At 42.1% G+C, this 21,346-nt stretch overlaps 2 protein-coding genes across 6 annotated transcripts in view; one reads left to right on the forward strand and one right to left on the reverse strand.

Annotated features, from left to right (window-relative positions):
- On the reverse strand, window positions 1–9,401 carry drc3 (dynein regulatory complex subunit 3). Of its 3 annotated transcripts, none has more exons than XM_018754721.1 (13): window positions 9,374–9,401; window positions 7,371–7,545; window positions 7,163–7,279; window positions 6,767–6,933; window positions 3,860–4,006; window positions 3,065–3,184; window positions 2,736–2,848; window positions 2,161–2,335; window positions 1,812–1,943; window positions 1,449–1,519; window positions 843–966; window positions 218–349; window positions 1–141 (listed from the first exon to the last, which is right to left on the reverse strand). In XM_018754721.1, the coding sequence occupies exons 2-13, from the start codon at window positions 7,528–7,530 to the stop codon at window positions 31–33; spliced, it is 1,569 nt and encodes a 522-aa protein (XP_018610237.1). In that variant the 5' UTR covers window positions 7,531–7,545; window positions 9,374–9,401; the 3' UTR covers window positions 1–30. The 3 variants fall into 3 exon arrangements, with proteins under 3 accessions (XP_018610237.1, XP_018610236.1, XP_018610235.1); XM_018754720.1 differs by lacking the exon at window positions 9,374–9,401 and adding an exon at window positions 8,196–8,427; XM_018754719.1 differs by lacking the exon at window positions 9,374–9,401 and having other exon boundaries at window positions 7,371–8,427.
- The window catches only part of tom1l2a (target of myb1 like 2 membrane trafficking protein a), a 24,682-nt gene continuing 12,692 nt past the window's right edge, over window positions 9,357–21,346 (forward strand). For all 3 annotated transcript variants that reach the window (XM_018754716.2, XM_018754717.2, XM_018754718.2), the window contains exons 1-6: window positions 9,357–9,456; window positions 15,335–15,419; window positions 19,345–19,423; window positions 19,751–19,900; window positions 20,787–20,921; window positions 21,048–21,212. In XM_018754716.2, the coding sequence (XP_018610232.1) occupies window positions 9,405–9,456; window positions 15,335–15,419; window positions 19,345–19,423; window positions 19,751–19,900; window positions 20,787–20,921; window positions 21,048–21,212 (666 nt within the window). In that variant the 5' untranslated portion in view covers window positions 9,357–9,404. The remainder of the gene's footprint in view (window positions 9,457–15,334; window positions 15,420–19,344; window positions 19,424–19,750; window positions 19,901–20,786; window positions 20,922–21,047; window positions 21,213–21,346) is intronic.

The raw sequence follows: 21,346 nt of genomic DNA on the forward strand, positions 1-21,346 counted from the left end.
TTTATATTGTAAGCAGTTGTCCTCTGGTTTTCACAGGGTCCTATGAAGGGTCACTTCATCCAGCTGGGTCTTTACGTAGTCTATATAGTGATGAATCTCAGAAATTCGCTTACGATTCCGCTTCCCTTCAGCATCCTGTATCTGCAAAATGAAAAACCTTCAGAAATACGTGTGATAGGGCTCATTTGAGATGTTCCATGGGTTTCATTCTCCTCACCGACTTCATAAGAACCGTCATCCAGCTATTGATGCGGGTCACAAGCTCGTCCTCCCGTTTGTCGATCTTCAGCAGATGGATATCATGGGAGGCACTGACAGCATTCATTACCGTGTCCTTGTCGAAAAACGGCTGGAACAGAGTCATGGAACAGAGTGAGACTGCAGCTTGAAGAGGAGTTGCCGATGCACTTGATCAATCAAAACACCCCAACAAGAGTACCAAGTTCCTCCACCTCTAGCCCTTTGGCGGTCTCACGCACAAGGGGTGCAAGAACAAAAGTCTATAGGTTCTTTTTTTGGCTTAGATGGGGTGAAACAAAATCTCTCTGTCCCTCAGAGCAGCTGAATCCCTTTCAGCATTCAAGAAGGTTCTCAAAACCCATTTCTTTCAGGCAAATTTCTCTCCTGTTCTCCTAATAGCTACATGAATTTGCATCATACTATCTTTCTCAATCATTTTCATATTTCCTGTCTCACTTTCAATTCTCTGTGTGGCTACTCGTGTAATGTGGTGGAGTCAGACAAACTGATTGCTACAGTCAAACAGATAAATGGTAGTGGTGAAGTGCAGAAACAAGTTTAACTCAAGCTTTGAGTGTATAGGGCACTAGCAGGACAGTAACCAGTTGTTCGCCTTCAGGCATGTCCTCCTCCAGCTCATTTGCGGCTGCCTTGTCCAAAGCTGCCACAGCGATCTCCTGGAGCCTCTCATTGTGATTGTTTTCCAGGTCCCGACACTGGGCGAATGTGAGGCCTTGTTAAGTTCAAGATGCGTTCAGTGAATGTACACCCTCAGGTATTGATATTAACAGTAATTAGGTGATTTGGCTTAATTTTCCTGGTTGGGTGGATGGACAATAAATTACGATAAAATATTAAGGTGTCAGATGCAAAATGACTATTGATATTATAATAAAGACACCATGATGTCATAATTGGCATTTTCATTTCAAAATCATTTTCTTGCAAGAAAGTGGCCAAACTTGCCCAAAATAAAGTGAGGTGGCCTCAATACGTTGCTATTTTGCACAATTTCTTTATGTTGGATCCTTTTGTAAGTGTGCTTCCTTTAACCTTGCTGATTATGGTTTTTGTTTATAAACTGTTTCTCTCTGGAGAAATTGTAAAACATGAAACAAAACATAATTTTGTGCCCCGATCTTGTATGTTCTTCTGAACTACATGGCCCAAAAAAAATAAAGTCATAAGCAGTTGTTATAAAAGGATATATCCCTTGCACACTCTCAATGAATCCTCCAACCATGTCAGTGATGTTCCTCTCAAAGTCTTTGATAATTTCCTGGAACACAAAGGGTTAAACGGGCATAATGTAATGTATGTTAATAAATAATAACCTGAATATATGGATAAATGCAATAATTTCTTATCCTGTAACCATTTTATGTGTCCACTGTAAGCAGGTATTGTGGATTACACATCATACCCAGCAGCCTGGTATTGGAGACCTGAGAACTTTATTGGGCTCTTAGTAAAACTCCACCATTAGGTACGAAAAAACTGTCATTCAGGTAACAAACAGCTGTCATTCCGAGTAGTTGCCCCTGGCCCAAACCCCCATTGCAAAGCCTCACTTCAAGTTGATCAACCAGCTGAAGCTCCAGAATCATGAGTTTGTCACGAAGTTGACAAGTTTCATCAAGATGCTGCTTTTGCTGGGCTTCCAACAGCTTGGGGTCTGTGGTCTGTTGCATCTTCACCAATGTCTGCACACAGTGCTTTTCAGGTTATATGTTCACAATAAAATCAAATCATTGATCATTCTAGTTATATCATCATTTGGCTCCGTGTCTTGGTGCAAGATGTTGCCTTAAACATTTTAATCCTTTTCCACAGAGATGAAAAACAAAATGAATAATACTAAATTGCAATCCCAATCAGTGGACAGTAGCGTGTAGATTCTAGTCACCATGGAGAGCTTACCTCTCTCCTACAACTCTCGAAGGCTGCCACCAACTCCGTGGCCTTTTGCTGGTTTTCACGCACAGCCTCAAGGGAGCACTCAAAAAAGCAGCTGACCTCTGCCTTCCTCCTGTGATGTTGCTCCAGGCCCATCTCAAAAACCTGCATGCACAGCGCCACCATCTGGCTCTGGAATGTTAGCAGTAATGTCAAGGAAAACTATTTGCTCATAAAAATCCTTACTTCCTTTCAATATCATTAACCACTTGTCCAATGCAAGATAACGGTGCTCTGGAGCCTATCCTGGAAGCTCAGAGTGTAAGGCAGGGTACACCTTGGATGGGACACCATCACTAACACACACATACCCACTAAGGGTAATTTAGAGTCACCAACTTAGCTGAAATACATGTCTTTAGACAGTGGGAAGAGAGCAGAGCAGCTGGAAGAAACCCACATAGAGGGAGAAAATGCCAACTTCACACCACCTGAGCTAGGTTCAAACCTACATCTGAATATGGCACCAGTGTTGCTCACTGTGTCAAATATTTATGAAATACAACATTAGTCCATTCATCCTTTGTTCTTCAGGATATGAGTCCAGCAGCTGGGGTACTCCTGGCAGGTAGGCCAGCTTGACAGCTTCTGTATCATCTGCGTACATGCTCTCAAAGAGGTAAGGCCCGTTAAGGAACTCCACAAAGGCATCCTGTACCAGGAAGAGGTTCTTACGAGTTGTGAACAAAGTGATCTCTACAACCATAAAACTCAGCCACATCTGTATAGATATGACTCTAAACATGATGCACTTTTCATTCTGAACATTAAATTTCACTGTCATTTAAATGGGAGAGGGTTTTGTGTTTGCAGTGAGCCTTGACAAATAATAGTCAGAACTATGCAGAAAAAAAAGATTTGGGTTTGCCTTGTGGAGCTGCAGCTCCTCCTCGTCTCGGCGTTTCACATCCAGTGCTTTCAGCTCCAGAAGATCCTCCTTCCGCATGTCATTAATGACAACTTGGTATTTGCTCAGAGCTTCCTCACGCTGTGCAGGCCATACAATCAAAGAAAATCAGAGATATTTATTCATAAAATTGTAATACTACCATTATATATTTTCACCTTAAACTTTTCGGAATAAAGTTATTTAATTCAACAAAAGAACTAGCATGCATAGAATTATAGAAATCAATTACTCCTTTTGGGAGTGTGGTGGCACAGCGAGTTTGGCCTGTGCCCACTCTGTGGTGGGTCTTGGGTTTGAGTCCTGCTTGGGGTGCCTTGCAACAGACTGGAGTCCCATCCTGGGTGTGTCCCCTCCTCCTCTAGCCTTGCGCCCTGTGTTGCCGGGTTGAGCTCCAGTTTGCCGCGACCCCACTTGGGGCAAGCGGTTTCAGACAGTGCGTGTATGTGTGTGTGTATATTTTATTATATTTTCTATGACATTACATGGGCCTTAAATCATGGATGCCATTTCCTCTTTTTGCATACAGTAACACTGGAAGAGATTCCTGTGTATTGATATATTCCTGGCATATTTTATTGTGTTGGGTTGTCAAAACGTCCACAAAGGTATCCCTCGACACTACTTTGGCATTACTCATGGAAGAAATATGCCACTATATTACACTAAAACAAACCTTTCTTTTCTCATTAATGGTTTCAGTCATCAGATTTATCGAGATTTATTGTAGATACACTGTAAGTTTCAGCTACTTACTGTCTGCTTGTCTAAAATCCTGAAGTCTAAGTAGACCAGCTCTGGGAAATGAGCAGCAATGAACACCTTGTAGTTGGACTCTTTGCAAAGAGGGTTTCCTGCAAGGTTAAGGGTGCGCAGGTTCTTGAACTTTCGTAGGTAAACAACCTGAAATTCACAAGCAGACGGTGGCAAGTAACTTAGTAACAAATAATGTGTTTTTAACATACCTTGGAGGTTAAAGATTTAAAAGTAAATAACAAGCATGGTGGCTCAGAGGGCCTAGCGCTGGTGGGTCAGTTTCGGGGTTATGAGTTTAGACAGTGTTTGTTTGTTCTCTCTCTGTTTGCGTGGGTAACCTCGAGGTACTGCGGTTTCCTCCCGCAGTCCAAAGAGATGTTTCAGGTGAAATGGGGCTTTAAACTGCCCTTTGTGTAAGTGTGTATGTGATTTCCCTGTGATACACTGACATCCTGTCCAGGGTGTACCCTGCCTCATGCCCTACGTTTCCATTATATGGTCTGGACCACAGTAGCCCTATACTGGGAAAGCAGTTACTGACAATTGATGCAGAGATGTAAAGGCAGTCCCCAGGTTACGAACGTCAGACTTATGTAAAACCCGTGCTTACGACCCCCCCCGTAAAGCTAACCAATCAACCAATGTCTATAACCGCTTGCTCCAAATGGGGTTGCGGCAAGCCAGAGCCTACCTAGCAACACAGGGCGCACACCTTGGATGGAACACCAGTCCACCGCAAGGCACCCCAGACCCGCCACACAGAGGGCACAGGTGAAATCCACCATGCCACCGCACCCCCTGTCACACTGCCAACATCAGATGGGGCGAACACTCCTGCAGCACATCAACGAGTAGAAACATAAAAGGGAGGTCTAGCCACACCAGTTTGCGGAACCTCGCTAGAGCGATTACTTCCCCCTGCATCGTGCTTTGCTTCCTATCTCCTTTTTCCTTCACCAACCCCTTTGTTCCCGGTCCCTTGTTTCACCCTCACCACCCTCGGATCATGTCTTTTGGCTTTCTGACCTTCCCTTTGTCAGTTTTGGATTTCGGATTCTGGTTTGCCCCGGTGATGATGTTTGTTCCTAGGATGACCACTGCTTATCCCCGACCTCACTTCTGTCTGCCCCTTTGGTTTTTGGATACAGAATAAACACCTGCTTCTGGGTCCGATGATTCCTGTCCACGTGTTGTCTCAACATGACACCCTAAGGCCCCGTAAAGACTACTATATTAAAAATTCGAGTTACATACAATGATTCGTATTAACAACCGGGCCCTACTTTGCGACGCATCAAAACATTGCACGTCTACAGTGGTTCGTCCACTCATGGGCACGTGAGCTGAGGTAGGACTAAGACTTCATTCTTTTCAGTCGGACTGTCACGCCTATGACCTCACCCTGAATGTCCTCACCTGCCCGAAATCAGAACAGTGGGGCATAAAGAAGCTGCACCTGCACACCCTGGTTGCAGAATCTCATTTGAAAAACCCGTCTCTCCAGTACTTTCGAGTGAACACACGACAACCTACCCGTCCTTCCAAGTCCCTCGTTCTCCTCAGTCCCTCGTTCCTGCTCCTGACATCCACGGCTACAGACATATGCATCACCTCCTCGACTACGACATCGGATTCTCTCCAAGACCTACGTTTGTGCATCAACTGATCCATGCCTGTCCCCAACCACAAATGTCACCTCTTCCCTTGTGTACCGACAATAAAGATCCCGTGATTGGGTCCACACACACACACACACACACCTCAGTCTCTTACCTGCCCAGTATGACATGGACCACGTGGCTGTTAAGTGTCTCATGTTTGTTACTGTATTTGGCTTTAAATTTTTTTTTGCTTTTACCTTCTTGGCACCAAAGCATGAATATGAAGCAAGTGATGGTGATGCATCAAAGAAAAGAAAAACGTTCATGAATTAAACTAAAGTGGAAATAATAAAGATATGGGAAAAAGGTGAAATGCCAACGAACATTGGAAAAGCAAATACACACACACACACATTCTTTCTCTCTCTCTCTCTCTCTCTCTCATAAATACTGTAGTAACATTTATTATTATTATCTCTTTCTATGTCCATTATCATTACACACACACACATTTTCAGAACCGCTTGTCCCTTACGGGGTCACGGGGAACCGGAGCCTACCCGGCAACACAGGGCGTAAGGCCGGAGGGGGAAGGGGACACACCCAGGACAGGACGCCAGTCCGCCGCAAGGCACCTCAAGCGGGACTTGAACCCCAGACCCACCGAAGAGCAGGACTGCGGTCCAACCCACTGCGCCACCGCACCCCCCTATTATTATCATTACATTGTACTATTATTATTATTATCATTATTATTATTATTATGTTAAAGGGGGTGCGGTGGCGCGGTGGCGCGGTGGCACAGTGGGTTGGACCACAGTCACTCCTGTCCGGTGGGTCTGGGGTTCGAGTCCCGCTTGGGGTGCCTTGCGACGGACCGGCGTCCCGTCCTGGGTGTATCCCCTCCCCCTCCGGCCCTACGCCCTGTGTTGCCGGGTAGGCTCTGGTTCCCCGCGACCCCGTATGGGACAAGCGGTTCTGAAAGTGTGTGTGTTATGTTAAAGATGTTTTAGTGTATCTGGAAGTGTTTCTTTAATGTTTTTTATACATAGAAAAGCACACAATACACTATATACGAAGGCAAACATTTGACTAATTGACATTAGACACAAACCGTACCTAACTGTTCCAACTTATGTAAAAATCCAAATTAAAGACAGATTTAGGAATGGAACTCGTTCGTAATCCAGGGACTGCCTGTACAGTAAATGCAGGGAATACAGATTTGCAATCACATAATAAATTACTTCTTTTGGTCTCTCAGTGCCTGACTCGGTAGATGTGTAAAAAGTTACAAATTGCTCACGTTATCCAGATCACGTAAGAGGTTGTTTCCAAGCGAAAGCACATGCAGCTTCTGAAGAGAATCCATGTTCTCGATAATGGAAATCCGATTGTGGTACAAACTCAGGTCCTCCAGTTTGACCAGAGTGTCCAGTCCCTCAATGACTTCAATCTTATTGAATGACAGGTCTGTGCAAAAGTGCGGAAGGACAAGACACACGGGTTAGAATTTGATCAGATTTGATTGTATGATGAGATCAAACAAACAGACAGATGGATATAGATACATAGCCAGGACTTATTACATAGCCACTTCATTGGACCAGTCCAGGGCTGTTGTTGCTCAGTGAAGCAAAACTATGAAAATCTTATTTAATTCCTGATTTAATAAGAAAACATGCTGTAGGTGTGTATGTACCCAGCCACACCAGGTTGGTGAGACGTTCCAGTCCTTCGATCTTCTCAATGATGTTGTTGTCCAGCTGCAACTTGGTCAGCGAAGTGAACTGCCACAAGTGGTCAATTTTTAAAATGTCTACATCAAAATAAAACAATGACACACAAACAGGCTGACACCACAAACACACAGCAGTGGTCCAATGGCAAAGAGTGACCTGCCCACTTACTCCTGTAGTCCAAGCACAGCTGGCACACCTCATGGTACTGGACCCCCTCGTCCCGGGCAATGCGTCCCGCTTGACCCTGGGGTCCCTGCTCCTCCACGGCCTTCTGGAGCATCTCCTCGTCCACCACACTGGGCTCCACCGTGTCGTACACACTGCTCATCCTGGTGCACTGGCACTTATATTACATATATATAATACATGTACATATGTATATGTATTATTGTGATTATATATTATACATATTTGGCATCTTCAGTTGGCTCCCTGGCTCCCTGTCAGTGATGGTTTAGTGTATACTGATTTATATGATCCCTTTCACACACACACACACAGAAGTTTCTGCATATCTATTCCTTTACCCATTAGCTCCCATTATGATTACCACTACCAACCTATCCAGTGTATGTTCCCAGTAAAATTCATATTTTACAACAAAACAGGAAATTTCACATTTTTTTTATTACTTTTACTCTTTATAAAAATCAGTCAGCATGTCTCCTTGCACATTTAGAAAATATTACAAAAAAACTTGCACGAATGCCGTAACCCAAACTTAATTATTAAAATTTTGGTACGGTGTTTGCAGATTCCAAAATACCAGTGATCAGTTAGTAAGATAATATCGTAAGATACTAACTAGTAGAAAAGAGTGCATTCATGTAACTTGAGTTGATGTGTCTCAGTAAAAGGAAGAAAAATAGATAACTGTTTTTATCTGTGCAGATGTTGTTCAGTGTTTCATTCCAGCTGCAGTAAATTCAGAATGAGCGCCCATGTTACAGATGAATTAACATTTTTACAGTAAACGCAACCCCGTAGACGTACCCTTATGCTTATCGAGCGTTTCCACTGGAATCGGAAGGTCCTCGGTTCGAATTACCGCTCTTGTCTTGCTGAAAGTACTCTTTATCCAGTTACTTACCCTGAATCGATACTGTGAAAATTACCCTGGTATATAAACTGGCAAATCACTGTAACTATCTTAGCACCTTAATCTAAGTCTATAAGTCGCTTTGGAGAAACTCGTCAGATGAAAGGATAAATAAGAAGTGCCCATGTCATGACGGCGCTTGTTTGGTGGTTTCCTAGCAACCGCAGCTCTCTTCTTCACTGTTATATTTTAGAGATTTTTGCTCTGCATAATGATAATATGGTTTTACTTTCTGCCTACATACTCTCATACTTATATACAGAAATACTTGTAGTACCATTAGGGAAAGGGATAACAAATTAGATAGAACTTCGGGCCTCAAGACTTTCTTATTATATTTAAAAAAAGGGAAGACAGTATAACGACACCATCAGTGAGCAAGAGCCAAAAAAATAAAATTGCCAAGATGACAGTCTACTGCCGTCCTTGTAAAACAGTAATGCTCAAAGGAGAAAGGTGGATTTTTCAGTCAAACGAAATAAATGAAATCCATCGATTTTTTTAGATAGCTTAAGTATTATTCACTTTTGAACACCAGATGGCAAAACAACTTTCCCTACCAGTGACTGACATGTTTTCACCGCTTGGCCTTGAGATAGCTGCATGCTGAGTAAAAACCTGTTTTCCCACGGTTATTGTGTGATTAACATATCTTAGACTACATGATTTAATTCACTTTTAAACTTTCACTAGTAAATGTGTTCACGCACATATGTACATACATAAAGTATGGTTTTGTAAAGTGTATTGACATTTTTACAAATTCTTTTGCGTATCATATTATCATTAGTACTGTCTTATATACAGTTTATGTTATTTGACGTTGTTCAAAGTATGCATTTGAATCAAAAATCATCGTTATTTTCTGTTGGACTACACCTCCCATGAGGCATTTGTATAGTTTTTTTTTTTTTTTAATAATTTCCGCTTCCATCTGTTGGGCGTATCGCTTTCGTGACTGAGGTTCTAACTGATGTGGACTCTGTCAAATCGAATGTATCATTCCCTTTTTTCAACCAATGATATTGCTCGGCTGGCGGGACGTACGATGCGCTCTGTTCTTGTGACTTACCAGTCAGCTGGAATTGTTTGTTGTCACCAAGATGGAGTTTTTATTGGGGAACCCGTACAGCACCCCGGTCGGCCAGTGTATAGGTAGGTACCTACCCTTACGACGCGTGGTTTCACCAATTTACGGTCTGAATTGTTTAAAAATGGGTTTTAGGTAGGTATGAGCCGCGTACTGTGTTTTGAAAGCGGCCATTGGCTCTGTCTGACGCAGCTGGTTAGCTTGTCGCGTTAGCCTAGCTGACACACACAGCCAGCGCGACCTCGTCGTCGACTCTCCTCTTGTTTTCCCATCATAAAATATCAGAAATGAATGTCACAAATAACACGATTTAGTCAGCTGGCACATAGAAAATATCCTCATGAATAAAGTAAAAGTGACATATCTATTTTCGAGCATGTAACTAGCCTGGTGGCTCGGGTCGGGGTGAGGTTCGGAGACCTGTCAGTCAGACTGGCAGTCTGAGCTCACATAATAATAATAATAATAATAATTTATTATTATTATTAGTATTAGTTGTCTTTTTTTATAACTCGAGATCAGCATAACTACTAGCACAGTAATAACGACATACTTCATTGTAGATAAACCCAGGCCAGATACTCACTGTACCCATGGTAGTGCTGGTTAATTCTACAGTTTTTGTAATTTATTCTAACATTTAATTTCTTGTCTTATTTATTAATATATTACTAGCAACCCTTTATACCAGCCTGTTCTGACCGTTTCATATATTCTTTTTCAACTGGTGCTGGTTGAAGTGTGTAGCTGCAGTAAAGCTGTTGTTGTGTGTGTTTGACAGGACTGGAGGGTGTGGAATATAATTCTAGACTAATATTTAGACAGATTTGGTTCCTGCTTCTGTTTAAAGTCAAGTTGTTAATCATGTCCATTTAAAAAAATAAAAAATAGAAGACATGGGGATTCAGTCTGTGTGTGACCTTCTGCTAGTGTGGAGTTATTTTTCCTTAAGATTTCAAATCCTCATAGACTCTATTAGCATCCTTGAATTGGAAATCTTGAAGGACAGTGCAAAGGAGAAGATATTTTGCTCTTTGTAAACACAGATTCAAACACTAACCACACCCGTCTGACTCCCACCCACACTGGGATTTCACACAGTAATTTGAGGAATAGACAGTTACAGGTGTGTCTTCCTCATCAAGACCTTTCTTTTGTTGTGGTTCCACTAGTTCACCTTTCCACCTTACCGCTCATTTTGGCTAAATGGGACTTGTGATGTTAGGTTTTAAAACCCTGTTAACTTAGATGCTGTAAGAAGAGGAAAAATATCATGTATTAATAAAATGAAGCACTAGTTAGCATTATGGTTAGAGATGTTGTCATCCAGTTGGAGGTGCCTTGTTCTGCACTCCTGCAGCAGTCGGTGCAAGATGGCTTGTGACCAGGGCTCATGCCTTATATATTTGCGTTTAGGTTTTTGTAGCAAATTTTTCTTCTTCTAAAAAACACCTTTTAAAATAACTAGAAAATTAGGAAAAGATAACCAGTGTAATACTTTGTTTTTTTTTTTTTTTTTTTTTTTTTTTTTCTGCCAACTGAGGACAATTTAGTTGCCATTCTCTGTTTTTCAGTGACTGTTATTTATACATTCTGTACATGGAAAAGGTTATTTTATGTGTTGCTAAATTTGTGGCTCTGTGTTCTTGTCTGTTTTGCAACCGGCCTTTATTCTGCGTGACTCATTTTTGTGTCGTCTTTGTGGCATTTTTGCCACTACACACTGACACTTGTCCTTGTCACTTCCAGTCAATTATTGTACGCTTTTTGCCAAGCCTGTTTTTTTGGTTGGTTTTGGTGTGCTGGCCGTAATTTGTGATAAGAACGGTGTATGGTGTGTGTGCTGTGACTGCCTCAAGCCTGATTACTTGTGCTTAGCTTGTGTTTTAAAGATAACTTTGGAATGATTGTTTTTTTTCTTAAATGTGGTTGGTTGGAATAAGCGATATGGTCTTCATAAAAGATCATTGCACAAGGTCTTACCATCATCCTACTGTAGGTCACAGTAGATCAAACCCTACATTAACAAAGTTGTTCTGGTTAAATATTTTATAAGCACCAAGAATGAGAAAGTCAATGATTTCTGTACTGTAATCTGTGAAACACTAAATCTGTGTTCCCCCAACAAAAGTGATCAGTTGGTTCTCTTTTAATATACTGGCTCCTCAACTTAACACAGTTGAGACCGGAAGTCTTTGTAATTTCAGAGTCACCTAACAAATCCCTATCACCAGTTTAAGGTCATTAAATCAAATGTTACTTAACTGGCGTATGTTATGTAAAATTTAAACTTTAAGATAACTGGTACATTCTCTCCATAAACTCCTATTCTAACATAATTGTGAACTGATTGATCCGATAAACATCTTCAGCGGTTCTTATCTTATTGATTGCTAATACGCAGGAACACGATACAGTAGCTAAATATTATAGAAGTTGAATTAATCGGCATGCACACTTTTTGTTTGACTGTTTTACTGAGGCCTCTCTGCTCTCCCTGCTGCCACCGCGACTCTTTTAGGACAAGCGGGATGGATGGATGGATGGGCTCTGTTCCAGACAAATTTTGGAAAATAGATTGATAAATTAAAAATAAAGTAGAAAATGCTTGATATTTTTAATTTTTTCATTAAACTTCAGCTGTGAAGATGAATGGACTGTAAATGAATGGAACGGATATCGGTATACCTGTGCGAAGTAGTTTTTTTTTTTTTTTTTTTTTTTTGGGAGGGACAGTACTGACTGTGGTGCTACACATTTTAACCCATCCTCTGGAGACACATCTCTCAGAGGTACTCATCACGTCATTCTGTGTCAATGGCAGTAGAGGGCTGATTCTCCCCACCCTGAGGGGAAGTGTGTATCGATGCCTGCCTCTGCGTTAGTCACCCTGGCAACAGAGCGCAGAGTTCACCCTGTGCTGGCCTCTGCATCACCTCTGTACATTCTGATGAGTTGGGCACCGTGGCTGACATTTAATTACAGCCAATGCTTATGGCAGATGCTTGCAAGAAAACTTGCTGTCTCCTGTTAGCAATGCTTTGTAACACTGCTTTGTTAAACCAGTGTGAGAAGTTCTCAAATCTCATGTGTTGCTTATCAGATGAGTGCAAGCCATAGACATAACTACCACAGTGGTTTCTCAGAACCGTGTTTTACATTTACGAACAACACCGATTCTGAAACCATTGTTTAAAGAAAAAAAAAAAAAAAAAAGGATTTTCTGTCATTTGCTCTCTCCATGTGTTTGTGAATGATGAGAGACAGGCTTGAGAAGTTTCAAGTGGACCACAGCAAGCTACTTGGGACGTGACAGTTGCCGTCAGGATGCAGATCAGGTGATCGAGAGGAAATGGGATTGAACCACATCCCCGCGCATGGAGTTTTCCTTCACAGTTGGCTGAGGCCGGGTATCCATTACCCGGGAGGTACAGATGGCAGGGAGAATGACCTTAGTTGGGTGAGAGAATGGTTTTGCATCCACTGGCTGCCCTGTTCGACCCGAACAATGCTTATTCTTTCACCCTTGTTTCTAGTTCAAGCATACGAGACACATATGGGGCCTTTGACATATCGTGTTTGTTGATTTGACACTGTAAGTAAACCAGGATCACAAATGAACAGACAGAAGAATAACAGAGTTTTGTTCACTTTGTAACTTTGGGCTTGATCAGATATCACATGATCACTTTAAAGTGATGCCAATTGCTATTTTTTAATGATTATTTCATTCTTTTTTGATCATGAACTTTTAAAAGGAAAATTTTGAGGATTTAAATTTGGAAGTGCAAGTTTTTTTGGGGCAGCAGGTGGTGTAGTGGTTAGAGCTGTTACTTTGCATTGGGAAAACTATCCTCCTGCTGTAGTACCCATGATCAAGGTACTTACCCTTAACTGATACAGTAGAAATTGCTTAGATGTATAAATCATTTTATTTTGCCAAGTGTACATTAATTACAATGAAAGTCAGATTGGTGATGTGTCATAAATAATAGTAATTAAAAATGTGGACAGCACTATGGTGCCAGTAAGGACATAGTATTTCTTTAGGTATTTATTTAGAGCGTGCATTGCTGTGACCCAGCAGCTCAACCCAGGGATCAACAGGGTATTTCTGGCAGTGCATCATTAGGGCTTCCTGTTGTGCTGTTGGCACGGCTGCTCTGGGTATTGTGAGAACATCGGAGATGGGAACGCTTACCCCAGCCACTTGAAGGGTGGTACAGCCTGGTGCTGAAAAGGACTTTGCCCTGCAGGGATGTTGATTCCCTCCCCCTGTGGGCCCAGAGCTTTGCAGTTTGGATCCAGTGTCTCGTGACCGTTAAAAATCTGTTCTTGGTCTCGTTCTTGGTCTCAATTAGATAATTGCATAAGTATGAGCTTAGGCTGTGCACCTCAGGCTGTGTGCTTCAGGTTGAAGGCATGTTGCCTGCAAGCAATGAAGCTGTAGTATCACCACCATCCACTGAATCAACACTTCCCTGCAGAGCTTCGAGGTTGCACCTTGCTTAGTTGGTGGCACTGGCTGGTCCGGCACAGTCCGAAAAAAGCGATGAATCGGCAGGAGTGTGAAATGAAGAGGCGCATGCCAGCTGTCTTTGACTTCCTGCACCCTGTGCCGATTTGGAAACCACAACATTTGGCCCGAAGAGCTAGAACTGTGATTCTAATAATAGTTAATGTATTACATAGAATAACAAAATGGCAGAATCGCATAATTCATCGAACTTCATAGCCATCACGTCAATCAGCAATCTACACCTGTCAGAGGGGAAGTCCAGGTGAACAGCATACCTGTTGCCCATGATGAACACAGAGTCCTCCCATTCTGAACTACTTCAGATTATTACATTTTGATTTTGCATGTCATGAAGCCCTTTTTTAGCCCCCCATTTTCATGGATTTTGTTATGTGAAGGTGACATGAAAGTTACCTGAGAGCTTGGTGATTTATTGATGCCGGTGGAATTGTGTTTCTAAGGATCGCCAGCTGGTACCACAGAACTGTGGACTAAAGGTTTCACAGTATTCAGTTGCTTAAGTGTTCTGTTAGTTATTAGTTTTCCCTCATTATTTGTGCCATTTATGTTCTCTCATTTGGCACTTTACTGTATTTTTCATTAGCTTCATGCAGTCTCTTCCAGAGGTGCTTAATGAAATCTTATGATTCTTGTTCCTGCTAGATTCATTGTGTTATTGGATGTTTTCTCATTGAAGTTACTAGAATTTTCTGGCATCTTAAAATGTTTACCACAATTCATATTGTCCTGAGACCCAGCCATTCATTTTTCTCTACCCCAGACCACTTGTTTTTAAGAGAGTCACATGTTTGGGGGAGGAGCTTGGGCAACTTTCTAGAAATCTTAGAAATATATTCAGAAACCTTTGTTGCTGGGTCTCAGGAGTATACGGTATGGCAGAACAGTTATGTTTTGTGTAGGCAGACACTGGCATGGTACTGGTGGTGCTCCTTCAAAGCCATATTGGGCATTTGGCACTCTTTTGTGGATGCTTTACAACCTCTTTCTTGACACCACATTCAGTGTAGGTGTGATTGTGAAGAAAAGACCAAGTAGACAATTAATGAGTGATGTAGACTGTGTGGTAACAGCAGCCTAAGAATCAAAGGTCGAACTCCTCAGCATGTTCAGAGCACATGTTAGAAGGTGAAGATAGATACCCTAGTTAGATAAATGGAAAGATACCATGGTTGATTCATGTTTTCATCTTTGTGAGGCATATCCATCTAACCATTTTCTACCTGAGGATGTTTAACCCACAGACAGAGTGAAAATGCAAAGCTATTATCCAAACCTCTTTGTATTTTACTGTAATTGTTTTGATATTTTAGGAAAAACAGGATGTGATGGTAAACAAAAGTCCCAGTACTCACAGCTCTCTCTCCCTTTGGTCCCACCCTGGTGGATTTTCATGGTTTCCTCAGAAAAGGCCACAGATGGCTCGCTGCAGAGCGAAGACTGGACCCTCAACATGGAGATTTGCGACATCATCAACGAGACTGAGGAGGGGTGAGCAGTGCCAGTGTCTGAGATTGGGGGTGGAAGTGGGAGATGGGATGAGGGTAGGGATGGGAACAGGGTAAGATTTTAATCTTCATATGCCTTTATAGGCACTTTCTCTTAGAAATGTGCAAAAAGGTTTAAACACTGATTGACATGACAAACTTAAAACTAATGCTAAACCATATGGAGAAGCTGAAGAAAGAAGGATTCTTAGGAAATGCCTAAAAGTTCTCAAATTATGTATCTGAATTGTAATTTAGAAGTTTTAGTTGTATTACGTTGTCTCTGTCTTTTTTCCTTATAAATTTTTCCCACCTTTGTAGGCCTTAGGCACTATGCCTGCACTGCCTAATAGGAAATCTGACACTGGACAGGTAAAAGAATGGGGACAGGGACTGGGAAGGATGGTGTCAAATGACGTGGGGTTTTTCAAGCTGTCATTGACATACCCACATGATGGTATGAAATGACTGTTTCCAGTGTCTGTTATACTGTTCATTAGCTTGCATTTATACATTTTGGACTAGTTCATTTTATAACAAGGTCTGTAGTTCAGCTCAGAGTGCCGTGTTGGGGTACGAAAGCAAGTCCTTACAAGTCCAAAATCCTCTGTCGTCTTCCAGACGTGTATAGACCGCGTTCCAGCGTCGTTCCAAAGGCCCACACATTAGGCCTCTCACTTTGGCTGGCTGTTCTCTGTGATACACACACCCTACCCACAGGATTGGCACAGATCACCATACCACTGAAACCTTGTCTCCTTGGAGACACACTGCTCCCTTTTGACATCTGTTGAGTCTGTGAAGACTGCACCTTATGTTGCAAAACGTCACAAAGTTTGAAGTCCACAGAAAATTTTCACCTGCTGGGTGTAACTTGTGAACATTTCAGCTTTTCCAGTTTCCTCAGCTCTGTGATCAGTGTTTGTTTGTATGACACCCTTCAGAAAGACATTTCAGCTGTGTTGCAAGCATGAGCTAACAATATGTGATTGTTACTCAGAGCAATCCAAATGTCCCACACATTTTCATGTACATCACTGCTAGTCAAGCCAAGAAATACTTTTTTTTGCCTCATTTCAAAATGTATTTTAAAATTTTAAAAATACAGAAATTTAAATCCCCACACTCACACAGATACCGTAAGTGCAATGTTGCATCACGAACTCACACGTCTTTAGACTCTGAGAAGAAACCAGAGCAGTGGGAAGAAATTCGTGCAAACATGAGAATATGCAGACTGAGCTGGATTCAAACCCACATCTAAACCCACAGCCTGGGAGTTATGAGACTCCAGTGCCACAGACTGTGCCAATGTGCCATTCTGTCATCTTAGAAAATAATTTTAATACAGTTTATAACTGGTAAAGCTCCTTTATTGAAATGCTATTTTTGGGGACTGTACTTGGAAATAACATAGCAGTGGTGGTGAGGAAGAAGTGTATATTTCCTTATATACTAATATTTTTCAACCACCCTTTAGAGCATCCACAGGGTGATTAACCTTGGACAGATCTCTCAGAACCTCTCTTAATCCATTTTAATCCTCATGATTCCTTACTTTGTCTCAGATAGAGAATCTGTTGTTAATCTTTCCCTGGCTCACAGTTTCGTTGCAGGGCAGTCCAGTAGCAGGGGCATCAAAAGGTAGCTCAGTAGTTTATTACTTGTGTAATTGTTGCTGTTTATGCCTTTGATTATGCTATGATTCTGTAGCAGGGCTTTCAGAGCTCCAGACTGGGCAGTCTTGGACCTGGAACAGATGACTGAGAACCAAATTTACTTATTTGGGTTGCATTAAATTCCTCACAAAATTGGTATAAACATTGCATGTCGTTCTTTGTGTTGGTGTTCATATTTCTCTTCATCTGTCCAGCTTTTAATATGTGATTCCTTCATTGTCTTCCTGGTAAAATGAGCTCCTGGTTTCTGAACTCATTTGTTGAGGGACTTGTCATCTTGGAAAACTTTCCTCAGCTGTCTTTACAATAAAGTCTGTCAGCTCTTAACACGCTTTATATAAATTGATCTGAACTCAAGAATGTGTTTATCTCCAAGGCATGATGGAGAACCAGGGTAAATCATTAGTAAATGGGCCCATGGGTCTGAAGACCTGGGACTATGTCCCAGTTGGACCTTTAGCCCACTTCTTCCATTTACCTTTAGACAGATAGTGCACCTGCAGCCAAACTCTTATATGTTTTTAATCCATTATCAGTGCTTTAACTTGACTCAAATACACGATGCATTCCATTTCTTTGTGCGAAGTAAATTCTTGCTGTACTCCGTACGCACACACACAGTCTGAAACCGCTTGTCCTGAGTGGGGTCGCGGCGAACCGGAGCCTAACCTGGCAACACAGGGCTCAAGGCTGGAGGGGGCACACCCAGGATGGGACGCCAGTCTGACACAAGGCACCCCAAGCGGGGCTCGAACCCCAGTCCTGCCAGAGAGCAGGCAGAGGCCAAGCCCTCCATGCCACCGCGCTCCCCTGTACTCTGTATATGTCTTCTTAATTGCCTGCTTTTTGTAAGATGTGGGTCAATTGTCATAAACTGACTCTGGGGAGTTATAGACTGAAACTCATTGACAATACCAATGACAGTGTAGTACTGGTATTGTTTGTCAACTTTGGTCAGAGTAGTAGTTGGGTAAGCCACCAGGAGGGATTTCCTGTGTAACCTTCCACTTCCTATGTAACCTTATGTAGGACCATATAGTTAATGGTCAACCTCAAGCTTTCATCTCTTTTTTTCAGTGGTTAGATAGGGAGATCTCAGGTGGTCAGTTCTTTTACAGTTGATAAAAGTTCTAGGCAGGACTGTCAGCCCTCGAAACAGGCCTTTTCCAGTAAAGGCTTTAGGAACATGTCCTTTTTCACCACGGCCAAAGCACTCATCACTTCCTTGTGCCTTTGCAGCGCCATTGTGTTCAGTCAGTTATCTTTGTCTTTATTTCTGTGAGGGGGCTTTGGAACAGTTGAATATCACTTACTACTGTGGCTCTCTTCTCACATCCAAAATGTTATATACTAACTAGATATTGCATGGTAGGTTGGTTTAGGCCTGTGTTAGTTTATTTAAGCCAGTCCTAACACAGGTTGGATGTTCTGCTTTTATGGTTTTACATTTAACTACTCGGATGCTTTTCTCCAAAGTGACTTCCAATGAACTACTTTATATGTATTGTTATCAGCCCACACACCTTAATCGCCAAGGTGACTTACACTGCTGGATACACTACTTACAATGGGTTACTCATCCATACATCAATGGAACACACTCTTTCTGTGTCACTCACACACTATGGGGAAACCTGAACAGCCTGTCTTGGGATTGTGGGAGGAAACCGGAGCACCTGGAGGAAACCCACGTGTACATGGGGAGAACATGCAAACTTCACACAGACTGAGCCAGGATCAAACCCATGTCCTCTCACACGACAGCAGCGCTACTTGCTGTGCTGCTGTGCCACCCTGCCACCCCAGGTTTTACAGCAGTCTTTGTTTCAAAATGACATTCCTTGTTTTACAGCCCAATATAAAATGCGGACAACAGGTCTATTCCCTGTCAAAAACAGCCAGAAACAAACTTTGAGTTTCTCAGACACAAAGCAGATTACAGAGCACCCCATCACTATCAGAAGCTTCATGAATAAATTACTTTTCAGTATGACTGTATTGTTATAGTCTCCCATTCATTCATATTCAAACACATCCCAGCTTATTTACACATTGAAAGAATACTTCACCTGCCTTCCAGCAGGTTTGATACAATATTAATAAATAATAAAGATACTGAATAAATAAGAATCAAGAGTGAATAGGCAAACGAACAAAGTGGTGCAAGAGTCAGATCTGCTATTACAACACCCTTATCAGATGAGGCATTCCTGAAGAGATCTGTTAAAGCCCCTTTTCCCTTTCTTATAGCCCCAAGGATGCCATCAGGGCTGTGAAAAAGAGGCTGAATGGGAATAAAAACTACCGAGAGGTGATGCTGGCACTAACAGTGAGTTTCTTCAGGATGTGGGGCTGGGGAAGGTGGTGCTTGGTTAGGCTTCTGAAGAGTCAGTCCTTCAACTAGATGTTATTGTTTTCCTTTTTTTTTTTTTTTTTTTTTTTTATTAACATAGTCAAATACTTTATTTAGCTTCCTTGACATGAGTTGCCTAAGGACTAGCTTTTTGTTCTGCCTAACATTGGTAAAAGATTGTGGTCTCTGTGTGTTTGAATCGACATACCAAGAATTAACTTCCTGGTTACTGACACCAAATTGTCAAAACCACTGATTGATCAGCATTTTCATTTTCCTTACAATTTTCACTTGTTTATTCAGGTGTTGGAGACATGCGTGAAAAACTGTGGTCACCGCTTTCATGTCCTTGTTGCCAACCGGGACTTCATCGATGGTGTTCTTGTTAAGATCATCTCCCCTAAAACCAACCCGCCGGCTATAGTGCAAGACAAAGTCTTGGCCTTAATCCAAGTAAGGAAGAGAAAGTTCATCAAGACTAATGTGCTGATAAAATACATCAGCAAGACTTTTTTTTTAAGTTGTAAATTGTAGTTAGTTACAAAAAGGAGTGAAGAGCCTGTGGTCTTACTCTTTGTGGATTGTCTTATAAAAGGGACCCAGCCTGCCCCCTAGAGAGGTTCGCACTCTCCCTGGTTACCTGGAGCAGCTCAAGTTATAGTCATGCAGTCTCTTTTGGTTCTGCTGTATACTGGTGTATATAGACTTTCATTAACATTTACATTTCTTCATTTGGCAGACAACTTTTCTCCAAACTGATCTTTTGAGTCAGAGTAAGCAGAAGTGCATTCACAACAGACAAAAAGCTTTATGCCCAGACACAGGATTATGTCTGATACCACCATGTTTCTGGTTTGCGTCACTCAAATAGCTCCCTATTAAAGTGACTTTCAAACAGCAAATAGATAATCATACCAGATGGTGTTGGACCCATTTATGTTGCTGCCAGATGGGTTTGAGACCCTTCTTGAACACTTGGAGGGATTCAGTAGCCCTGAGGGACGGAGGGAGCTCATGCAATCAGGGTACATCTGTATCTTCTGTTAGAATATTTTTTTAAAGTACCAGTTGACTGCCTGAAATATTGGGTATTTATGCATGATGACTGTGGTAGCTTTGGAAGGATCACTGTCTGCTCAGTTCAGAATGTAGTAAATAGAAGAAAGAATCTTATGAGAAACACAATAACATTTATGCTTTTTGACCTCTGCGCGTCCCTGTTTAATGGTATGTGACTATGCCCATTTTTGTATCTTAGACATCTCTTGTGGGGACCACACATGCTGGCAGTATTTTTGACATTTGTAATTAAGAGCTTAAATATAACTGCTGTTTTCAGGCCTGGGCAGATGCTTTCAGGAGTAGTCCAGATCTGACAGGCGTGGTCCACATCTATGAGGAGCTGAAGAGGAAAGGAGTTGAGTTCCCGATGGCCGACCTTGATGCGCTGTCTCCCATCCACACACCTCAGAGGGTGAGATGCACAAGCACACACACACACAAACTAAGCTCTGTAGACCAATTTCACAGTCTTCATCTCTAGTATTTAAGTTTAAGTGACCTTTTTTGCTCCTCATTTTCAAATTTTGTGTTTCCACAGGGTGTCCCTGAGGTTGACCCAGCCACCCACAAGTACAAGGCTGCCCCAGCCCCCCACCACACAGGCACCGTTCCCCTGGTCTCCTCTGCCGTCCCGCCCACGCACAACAACCCGCAGATTCCAAACCTGCAGATGTCTGGCTCAATTAATGTCAATGCTGAACAGGTGCGCAGAGGGCTGTGAGATCTGCAGTCTGGTGTGTTTGGAGGGGTTTCGCTCTGTGCTCAGAGGGCTATAAATGTCATAAAAATATTTAGTTACATGCCTAGTTAAATAAGGCCAGTGGATATTTCGCTGTG

This window comes from Scleropages formosus, chromosome 8, assembly GCF_900964775.1.
Source record: "Scleropages formosus chromosome 8, fSclFor1.1, whole genome shotgun sequence".
In the NCBI taxonomy this organism is placed as follows: Eukaryota; Metazoa; Chordata; class Actinopteri; order Osteoglossiformes; family Osteoglossidae; genus Scleropages; species Scleropages formosus.